The 11623-nt window shown below is 32.8% G+C and overlaps 1 protein-coding gene across 1 annotated transcript; it reads left to right on the forward strand.

Annotated features, from left to right (window-relative positions):
• Positions 1-2768, forward strand: LOC146955211 (importin subunit beta-1-like). The gene is made up of 4 exons (XM_085748016.1): positions 1-483; positions 2034-2367; positions 2449-2537; positions 2622-2768. The coding sequence occupies exons 1-4, from the start codon at positions 1-3 to the stop codon at positions 2766-2768; spliced, it is 1053 nt and encodes a 350-aa protein (XP_085604142.1).
• The last annotated feature ends 8855 nt before the right edge of the window (positions 2769-11623 follow it).

Genomic DNA, 11623 nt, shown 5'->3' on the forward strand with positions numbered 1-11623 from the left:
ATGAATTTCACTGAAGCACTTTTGTATCACCATGGAGCAGATGGCGTATTAAGCAGACAAGCAAATGACTATTTGGATGGTCTCCATCGGGGAAACCACGCCCAATTCTATGTCCTTCTTGCTGCAAAGTTATCTCAAGAAACAAAACCTCTTGTTAGTAGATTGACGGCTGCTTCGCTTCTCAAAGGCTTGCTCATCTCAGAAGTAGAGAATGTTGATGTATGGGTTAACATGGAACCATCATCTAAAATGCAAATATATCAGTGTTTGATAGCTTCAATTTCATCTCCTTTTGTTGATGTTAAATCAGTTACGTCTGAACTGTTGTTACAAATTGTTGTTATTGAGTTATGTAAGAGCAATTGGCCTGAAGTTTTAGACATTCTCTTAGAAAATTTTCACAGGGTTTTAGACATTCAGCAATCGCTGAAAACCACTCTTGAAACCATCTGTTTCTTTTGCGAGAATGTCTCAGCTAATATGGTACACCAAGAAGGTGTAAACTGTAACGCCCTATTTCTATTAAAGCGATAAAACACGTAAATATAGCAAATATTCAAGAAATAGACGCTATGTCTCGACAAAATCCAACAGACATGCATATAAAATTCTCAACAGTCGCGGCGGAATATAATTCATATATCACCAAAATTACATGTCATAAAACAACACAAGTCATAAAGGTATTCTCCGAAATCCGACAATGGATAAAACTCCTCAACATAAATGATACATAAATCCAAAGACAACTGACACCTAATCAGAGCCTAAACCTAAGACTCAACAACTGACAACGGAGATTAGCTCCAGCTATCCAAGCAAAGCATCAAGCAACTCACCGAAAGCCAACTAATCCTGCACAGCGTCTACCCATCCATACAGACAGGTAGGTGGACAAACCACTAGGGGTAAGCTTTACATTAATCATAATCAATAAATAATAATTGATATGAAGAAATCAATTCAATTCTCAAATAGATTGCATGAATAATTAACTTCCATATATACATTCATACGAACAATCCAAGTATAACAATCAAGCACTCATCAATCACATTTACCATCAACAAACATCATTCACATACCACAATAAGATATCATTTCGATATGCAATGCGCATATACTTGACACATATATGCATGTGGTACCATAACAACAACATTAGATGCCAACTGCACATCTATGTAAGAGTACACCTCCTCTTACAATCAACTATGTAAAAGTACACCTCCTTTTACATCTCAACATATGACTCAATATGATATGATGCATGGACATATAACAACGACCCGATAATGCACAACTTCAACATAACAACTACCAATAACAATGTAAAAGTACACCTCCAATTACATTGACTAGCTCAACAACATTTGCATTATCAAGTATTCATGTCCACACATTCAACAATTCACAATTCAAGTAAGAGTCATCAACATGGATCAACCTACATCGACATTAACTCACAATATCTCACAACAATTCCGTACACTTTCATAAATCAAGTAAAGTGGGACAATACAACATCTCATGATAAACCGCATACTCAACCCTCAACAATCATTCACATACCTTCATCTAATCATATAAGACTATTCATGAAAGATTTAGAAGGTAATTGGCTTCCAAGAACCATTTTCGGCAAAGTCCGTATAAAGTGTTTCGGCCACGGGTTTTCACCATTTTCGCCCCAAAATCGAACATTTGAAACCTTCAATTGTCAAAAATAATCCGAGGCATAACCTGAGGCTCTAACACGTTGAACTCACTCGTTACACGACATTTGAATAAGTTTTGAAATTGATTTAAAAAGGTTTTTCTCAAAACAAAAATGTCTTAACAACAACAATTCATCTCTTCCAATTCAACACAATTCAACAACAACAACTCAACATAATTCATACCCAATTCATGATATGACATTAACAACAACAATCATCAACACACATAAACAATAATTAAATAAATAATAAAATAAATCTAGCGAAAAATCGGGCTGTTACATAAACAAAATATTGTTGGCTATTGTGAAGGCCATGGATTCTGTCCATGAAAATAATTTGGTGCGATTGACAGCTTTACAAGCATTTTGTAAAGCAGTTTGTTTTGCAAAGGAACAAGTATCACATGATGAATCAAGGTCGTTACTGGTCAGATTAATTTGTGAAACAGCAATTTTCCCTGAATCAAGCATTCGTAATGCTGCCTTTGAATGCTTAATTTCAATGACATCGGATTATCAAGAGAAACTGACACCCCATGCAGAGGAAATCTTTAAATATACAACCAACAGTTTGCTGCAAGATGAAGAGTCTATTGCAATCAACACAATTGAGCTCTTAAGCGTAATGAAGGAAAATGATAAACGTTTGCTTCTCAAATCTCAAGTTGAATATCATATTAAGTCAAGCGATTTTTTCCTGTTGGATAGGGGTTGTTAACTTTTAGTACCATTGTTGCTTGAATTAATGGCAAGACAAAATAACAATGAGGAAGTTTGGAGTAGTGCGAAAGCAGCTGACACTTGTCTAACATTGGTAAGTGAATTAATTTCTGACGGGATTCTTAATCTAGTTTTTCCATTTATTCATACATTTATCACATCTGAATATTGGAGGCAGAGAGAGGCATTTTTCTATGCATTTGGATGCATTTTGGATGGCTTGTCACACAAGAGTGTAATGCCAATCATGGATAGTGCTTTACCATACTTCATAGGTGAAATGTATAAGGACCCGGATCAACGTGTAAGAGATACAATTGCGTAAGAGAAATACTCAATCATTAATGACACAACAATACTAAACTTTTTTTATGAACAATCAAAGTAGAGGCATTTCTACATGTTAAACATCCATTTGTCTCGCCATATGTATGACAAATCTTCATTTCCCAATCCATTTCCAATAGTTTTCGAGTTTGCTGCACTAACTTGATTCCCAATACACCAATCTTTGAATTATTACAATGCTTTTTGTTTCCATTAAAGTGTATTAATTTCTTTTACTATTTCGATATAATTGTAGTTGTCAGATTTATCAATTTGATACATTAAATTGCCTCTAACAAACATTTATTAGTAAGTGTTAAAGAACAATACTCAATCATTAACGACAGAACAATACTAAACTTTTTTTATGAACAATCAAAGTAGAGTCATTTCTACATGTTAAAATTCCATTTGTCTCGCCATAAGTATGACAAATCTTCTTTTCCCAATCCATTTCCAATAGTCTACGAGTTTGCTGCACTAACTTGATTCCCACAACACCAATCTTTGAATTGTTACAAGACTTTTTGTTCCATTGAAGTGTATTAATTTCTTTTACTATTTCGATATTATTGTAGCTGTCAGATTTATCAATTTGATATATTAAATTGCCTCTGACAAGCATTTATTAGTAAGTGTTAAAGAGCAATACTCAATCATTAACGACACAACAATACTAAACTTTTTTTATGAACAATCAAAGTAGAGTCATTTCTACATGTTAAACATCCATATGTCTCGCCATAAGTATGACAAATCTTCATTTCTCAATCCATTTCCAATAGTCTATGCGTTTGCTGCACTAATTTGATTCCCACAACACCAATCTTTAAATTGTTACAAGACTTTTTGTTTTCTTTGAAGTGTATTAATTTCTTTTACTCTTTCGATATTATTGTAGTTGTCATATTTCTCAATTTGATACATTAAATTGCCTCTAACAAACATTTATTAGTAAGTGTTAAAAGTAATACTCAATCATTAACGACAGAACAATACTAAACTTTTTTTTATGAACAATCAATGTAGAGCCATTTCTACATGTTAAACATCCATTTGTCTCGCCGTAAGTATGACAAATCTTCATTTCCCAATCCATTTCCAATAGTCTACGAGTTTGCTGCACTAACTTGATTCCCACAACACCAATCTTTGAATTGTTACCAGACTTTTTGTTTCCATTGAAGTGTATTAATTTCTTTTACTCTTTCGATATTATTGTAGTTGTCATATTTCTCAATTTCATACATTAAATTGTCTTTAAAAAACATTTATTAGTAAGTGTTAAAAGCAATACTCACATATTTATCTAACACGTTGAACTCACTCGTTACACGGCATTTGAATAAGTTTTAAAATTGATTTAAAAAGGTTTTTCTCAAAACAACAATGTCTTAACAACAACAATTCATCTCTTCCAATTCAACACAATTCAACAACAACAACTTAAAATAATTCATACCCAATTCATGATATGACATTAACAACAACAATCATCAACACACATAAACAATAATTAAATAAATAATAAATTAAATCTAGCGAAAAATCGGGCTGTTACATAAACAAAATATTGTTGGCTATTGTGAAGGCCGTGGATTCTGTCCATGAAAATAATTTGGTGCGATTGACAGCTTTACAAGTATTTTGTAAAGCAGTTTGTTTTGCAAAGGAACAAGTATCACATGATGAATCAAGGTCGTTACTGGTCAGATTAATTTGTGAAGCAGTAATTTTCCCTAAATCAAGCATTCGTAATGCTGCCTTTGAATGCTTAATTTCAATGGCATCGGATTATCAAGAGAAACTGTCACTCCATGCAGGGGAAATCTTTAAATATACAACCAACAGTTTGCTGCAAGATGAAGAGTCTATTGCAATCAACGCAGTTGAGCTCTTAAGCGTAATGATGGAAAATAATAAACGTTTGCTTCTCAAATCTCAAGTTGAATATCTTATTAAGTCAAGCGATTTTTTCCTGTTGGATAGGGGTTGTCAACTTTTAGTACCGTTGTTGCTTGAATTAATGGCAAGACAAAATAACAATGAGGAAGTTTGGAGTAGTGCGAAAGCAGCTTGCACTTGTCTAACATTGGTAAGTGAATTAATTTCTGACGAGATTCTTACTCTAGTTTTTCCATTTATTCATACATTTATCACATCTGAAGATTGGAGGCAGAGAGAGGCAGTTTTCTATGTCTTTGATGCATTTTGGATGGCTTGTCACACAAGAGTGTAATGCCAATAATGGATAGTGCTTTACCATACTTCATTGGTGAAATGTATAAGGACCCGGATCAACGTGTAAGAGATACAATTGCGTAAGAGAAATACTCAATCATTAATGACACAACAATACTAAACTTTTTTTATGAACAATCAAAGTAGAGTCATGTCTACATGTTAAACATACATTTGTCTCGCCATAAGTATGACAAATCTTCATTTCCCAATCCATTTCCAATAGTTTACGAGTTTGATGCACTAACTTGATTCCCACAACACCAATCTTTGAATTATTACAAGACTTTTTGTTTCCATTGAAGTGTATTAATTTCTTTTACTCTTTCGATATTATTGTAGTTGCTAGATTTATCAATTTGATACATTAAATTGCCTCTAACAAACATTTATTAGTAAGTGTTAAAGAGCAATACTCAATCATTAATGACACAACAATACTAAACTTTTTTTATGAACAATCTAAGTAGAGCCATTTCTACATGTTAATCATCCATTTGTCTCGACATAAGTAGGACAAATCTTCATTTCCCAATCCATTTCCAGTAGTCTACGAGTTTGCTGCACTAACTTGATTCCCACAACACCAATCTTTGAATTGTTACAAGACTTTTTGTTTCCATTGAAGTGTATTAATTTCTTTTACTCTTTCGATATTATTGTAGTTGTCATATTTCTCAATTTGATACATTAAATTGCCTCTAACAAACATTTATTAGTAAGTGTTAAAAGCAATACTCAATCATTAACGACACAACAATACTAAACTTTTTTTATGAACAATCAAAGTAGAGCCATTTCTACATGTTAAACATCCATTTGTCTCGCATAAGTATGACAAATCTTCATTTCCCAATCCATTTCCAATAGTCTACGAGTTTGCTGCACTAACTTGATTCCCACAACACCAATCTTTGAATTGTTACAAGACTTTTTGTTTCCATTGAAGTGTATTAATTTCTTTTACTCTTTCGATATTATTGTAGTTGTCGTATTTCTCAATTTGATACATTAAATCGCCTCTAACAAACATTTATTAGTAAGTGTTAAAGAGCAATACTCAATCATTAACGACACAACAATACTAAACTTTTTTTATGAACAATCAATGTAGAGCCATTTCTACATGTTAAACATCCATTTGTCTCGCCGTAAGTATGACAAATCTTCATTTCCCAATCCATTTCCAATAGTCTACGAGTTTGCTGCACTAACTTGATTCCCACAACACCAATCTTTGAATTGTTACCAGACTTTTTGTTTCCATTGAAGTGTATTAATTTCTTTTACTCTTTCGATATTATTGTAGTTGTCATATTTCTCAATTTCATACATTAAATTGTCTTTAAAAAACATTTATTAGTAAGTGTTAAAAGCAATACTCACATATTTATCTAACACGTTGAACTCACTCGTTACACGGCATTTGAATAAGTTTTAAAATTGATTTAAAAAGGTTTTTCTCAAAACAACAATGTCTTAACAACAACAATTCATCTCTTCCAATTCAACACAATTCAACAACAACAACTTAAAATAATTCATACCCAATTCATGATATGACATTAACAACAACAATCATCAACACACATAAACAATAATTAAATAAATAATAAATTAAATCTAGCGAAAAATCGGGCTGTTACATAAACAAAATATTGTTGGCTATTGTGAAGGCCGTGGATTCTGTCCATGAAAATAATTTGGTGCGATTGACAGCTTTACAAGTATTTTGTAAAGCAGTTTGTTTTGCAAAGGAACAAGTATCACATGATGAATCAAGGTCGTTACTGGTCAGATTAATTTGTGAAGCAGTAATTTTCCCTAAATCAAGCATTCGTAATGCTGCCTTTGAATGCTTAATTTCAATGGCATCGGATTATCAAGAGAAACTGTCACTCCATGCAGGGGAAATCTTTAAATATACAACCAACAGTTTGCTGCAAGATGAAGAGTCTATTGCAATCAACGCAGTTGAGCTCTTAAGCGTAATGATGGAAAATAATAAACGTTTGCTTCTCAAATCTCAAGTTGAATATCTTATTAAGTCAAGCGATTTTTTCCTGTTGGATAGGGGTTGTCAACTTTTAGTACCGTTGTTGCTTGAATTAATGGCAAGACAAAATAACAATGAGGAAGTTTGGAGTAGTGCGAAAGCAGCTTGCACTTGTCTAACATTGGTAAGTGAATTAATTTCTGACGAGATTCTTACTCTAGTTTTTCCATTTATTCATACATTTATCACATCTGAAGATTGGAGGCAGAGAGAGGCAGTTTTCTATGTCTTTGATGCATTTTGGATGGCTTGTCACACAAGAGTGTAATGCCAATAATGGATAGTGCTTTACCATACTTCATTGGTGAAATGTATAAGGACCCGGATCAACGTGTAAGAGATACAATTGCGTAAGAGAAATACTCAATCATTAATGACACAACAATACTAAACTTTTTTTATGAACAATCAAAGTAGAGTCATGTCTACATGTTAAACATACATTTGTCTCGCCATAAGTATGACAAATCTTCATTTCCCAATCCATTTCCAATAGTTTACGAGTTTGATGCACTAACTTGATTCCCACAACACCAATCTTTGAATTATTACAAGACTTTTTGTTTCCATTGAAGTGTATTAATTTCTTTTACTCTTTCGATATTATTGTAGTTGCTAGATTTATCAATTTGATACATTAAATTGCCTCTAACAAACATTTATTAGTAAGTGTTAAAGAGCAATACTCAATCATTAATGACACAACAATACTAAACTTTTTTTATGAACAATCTAAGTAGAGCCATTTCTACATGTTAATCATCCATTTGTCTCGACATAAGTAGGACAAATCTTCATTTCCCAATCCATTTCCAGTAGTCTACGAGTTTGCTGCACTAACTTGATTCCCACAACACCAATCTTTGAATTGTTACAAGACTTTTTGTTTCCATTGAAGTGTATTAATTTCTTTTACTCTTTCGATATTATTGTAGTTGTCATATTTCTCAATTTGATACATTAAATTGCCTCTAACAAACATTTATTAGTAAGTGTTAAAAGCAATACTCAATCATTAACGACACAACAATACTAAACTTTTTTTATGAACAATCAAAGTAGAGCCATTTCTACATGTTAAACATCCATTTGTCTCGCATAAGTATGACAAATCTTCATTTCCCAATCCATTTCCAATAGTCTACGAGTTTGCTGCACTAACTTGATTCCCACAACACCAATCTTTGAATTGTTACAAGACTTTTTGTTTCCATTGAAGTGTATTAATTTCTTTTACTCTTTCGATATTATTGTAGTTGTCGTATTTCTCAATTTGATACATTAAATCGCCTCTAACAAACATTTATTAGTAAGTGTTAAAGAGCAATACTCAATCATTAACGACACAACAATACTAAACTTTTTTTATGAACAATCAATGTAGAGCCATTTCTACATGTTAAACATCCATTTGTCTCGCCGTAAGTATGACAAATCTTCATTTCCCAATCCATTTCCAATAGTCTACGAGTTTGTTGCACTAACTTGATTCCCACAACACCAATCTTTGAATTGTTACAAGACTTTTTGTTTCCATTGAAGTGTATTAATTTCTTTTACTCTTTCGATATTATTGTAGTTGTCAGATTTATCAATTTGATACATTAAATTGCCTTTAACAAACATTTATTAGTAAGTGTTAAAAGCAATACTCACATATTTATCTAACACGATGAACTCACTCGTTACACGGCATTTGAATAAGTTTTGAAATTTATTTAAAAAGGTTTTTCTTAAAACAACAATGTCTTAACAACAACAATTCATCTCTTCCAATTCAACACAATTCAACAACAACAACTTAAAATAATTCATACCCAATTCATGATATGACATTAACAACAACAATCATCAACACACATAAACAATAATTAAATAAATAATAAATTAAATCTAGCGAAAAATCGGGCTGTTACATAAACAAAATATTGTTGGCTATTGTGAAGGCCATGGATTCTGTCCATGAAAATAATTTGGTGCGATTGACAGCTTTACAAGCATTTTGTAAAGCAGTTTGTTTTGCAAAGGAACAAGTATCACATGATGAATCAAGGTCGTTACTGGTCAGATTAATTTGTGAAGCAGCAATTTTCCCTAAATCAAGCATTCGTAATGCTGCCTTTGAATGCTTAATTTCAATGGCATCGGATTATCAAGAGAAACTGTCACTCCATGCAGGGGAAATCTTTAAATATACAACCAACAGTTTGCTGCAAGATGAAGAGTCTATTGCAATCAACACAATTGAGCTCTTAAGCGTAATGATGGAAAATAATAAACGTTTGCTTCTCAAATCTCAAGTTGAATATCTTATTAAGTCAAGCGATTTTTTCATGTTGGATAGGGGTTGTCAACTTTTAGTACCGTTGTTGCTTGAATTAATGGCAAGACAAAATAACAATGAGGAAGTTTGGAGTAGTGCGAAAGCAGCTTGCACTTGTCTAACATTGGTAAGTGAATTAATTTCTGACGAGATTCTTACTCTAGTTTTTCCATTTATTCATACATTTATCACATTTGAAGATTGGAGGCAGAGAGAGGCAGTTTTCTATGCCTTTGATGCATTTTGGATGGCTTGTCACACAAGAGTGTAATGCCAATCATGGATAGTGCTTTACCATACTTCATTGGTGAAATGTATAAGGAGCCGGATCAACGTGTAAGAGATACAATTGCGTAAGAGAAATACTCAATCATTAATGACACAACAATACTAAACTTTTTTTATGAACAATCAAAGTAGAGTCATGTCTACATGTTAAACATACATTTGTCTCGCCATAAGTATGACAAATCTTCATTTCCCAATCCATTTCCAATAGTTTACGAGTTTGATGCACTAACTTGATTCCCACAACACCAATCTTTGAATTATTACAAGACTTTTTGTTTCCATTGAAGTGTATTAATTTCTTTTACTCTTTCGATATTATTGTAGTTGCTAGATTTATCAATTTGATACATTAAATTGCCTCTAACAAACATTTATTAGTAAGTGTTAAAGAGCAATACTCAATCATTAATGACACAACAATACTAAACTTTTTTTATGAACAATCTAAGTAGAGCCATTTCTACATGTTAATCATCCATTTGTCTCGACATAAGTACGACAAATCTTCATTTCCCAATCCATTTCCAGTAGTCTACGAGTTTGCTGCACTAACTTAATTCCCACAACACCAATCTTTGAATTGTTACAAGACTTTTTGTTTCCATTGAAGTGTATTAATTTCTTTTACTCTTTCGATATTATTGTAGTTGTCATATTTCTCAATTTGATACATTAAATTGCCTCTAACAAACATTTATTAGTAAGTGTTAAAAGCAATACTCAATCATTAACGACACAACAATACTAAACTTTTTTTATGAACAATCAAAGTAGAGCCATTTCTACATGTTAAACATCCATTTGTCTCGCATAAGTATGACAAATCTTCATTTCCCAATCCATTTCCAATAGTCTACGAGTTTGCTGCACTAACTTGATTCCCACAACACCAATCTTTGAATTGTTACAAGACTTTTTGTTTCCATTGAAGTGTATTAATTTCTTTTACTCTTTCGATATTATTGTAGTTGTCAGATTTATCAATTTGATACATTAAATTGCCTCTTGTTAGATAATAAAGTATCGGGCTATGTTATTGGGCCTTTATATTAATAAGTTAGAGTCCATTAGGTTTATTATATATTCTCTTATAACATTTTGTAAAATTAAGCAATTGATATTCTAATGAAACCCTAGCCGTCGTTATTGTTATCTCTCTTTCTCTATTTTGTATCTGTATTGTTAACATGGTATCAGAGCCGGGTTAAGGATTGCGATGTGGGAATTTGACCCAGGCCCACGCTAGGCGTGAGGGTGGGTGTTGAAATTGGTTTTGAAGTTGTTTGTAGTTTGTTGTTAGTCCCACATCGCTCAGGTTCCCGGGCTGTCGAGTGTATAAATATGCTTGAGTACCCTCCTCCTTTGAGCTAGCTTTTGGGATGAGTTCCAAGCTTATGCTTATTTAACATGGCATCAAGAGCATGGTTCGATCCGCCTTGAACTCGTTGTCGCTTCCGCTGTCGAGTTCCCAAATGTTTGGGAACGTGTTTGCACCGTTTGTGTTTGCACTGTTTGTCTCTGTTGTTAAAAAAAATAAAAAATAAGGTGTGTTTCGTTCGATATACTTTTGTTGGAGTCTGTGATTCTGTCGTGTTATTTGGTTTTGATTCAGTTGTTATGTGTCTTTGTTGCTCCATTCATGGTGTTTTGCTGGTTCTCGTTGGTTTTTTTTATTTATAAAACCCACAATCTGATCAATTTTTGTTATTGAAGGTGTTTTTTGTCATTTTAAGTCAAAGTTGTCGAAAAAAAATAATTTGATTCTTGGGTGAGTTGCATGCTTCCTTCAATTGATATTTAGGCTCCTTGGGATTGTTTTTTTATTTGCAACCGTGCAATTGGTATATAAGCTCGTTAAGTATGCTAGAATATTGGATTTGGTTTAATGAATTTGTAAAAGGAATAGAACATCTTGGAATAGCCTATATAGTCTATGCGGCTT

Source organism: Medicago sativa, chromosome 1, assembly GCF_051527215.1.
Source record: "Medicago sativa cultivar Bolivia chromosome 1, Bolivia_mono, whole genome shotgun sequence".
NCBI lineage: Eukaryota > Viridiplantae > Streptophyta > Magnoliopsida > Fabales > Fabaceae > Medicago > Medicago sativa.

Excerpts from the sequence above, each read along its gene's own strand:
- LOC146955211 (XM_085748016.1), top strand. The coding sequence starts at position 1 with ATGAATTTCACTGAAGCACTTTTGTATCACCATGGAGCAGATGGCGTA. Across the intron at positions 2,368-2,448 it reads AATGAAGGAAAATGATAAAC|TACCATTGTTGCTTGAATTA; the intron begins GTTTGCTTCTCA and ends GTTAACTTTTAG. Across the intron at positions 2,538-2,621 it reads CTGACACTTGTCTAACATTG|AGAGAGGCATTTTTCTATGC; the intron begins GTAAGTGAATTA and ends TATTGGAGGCAG.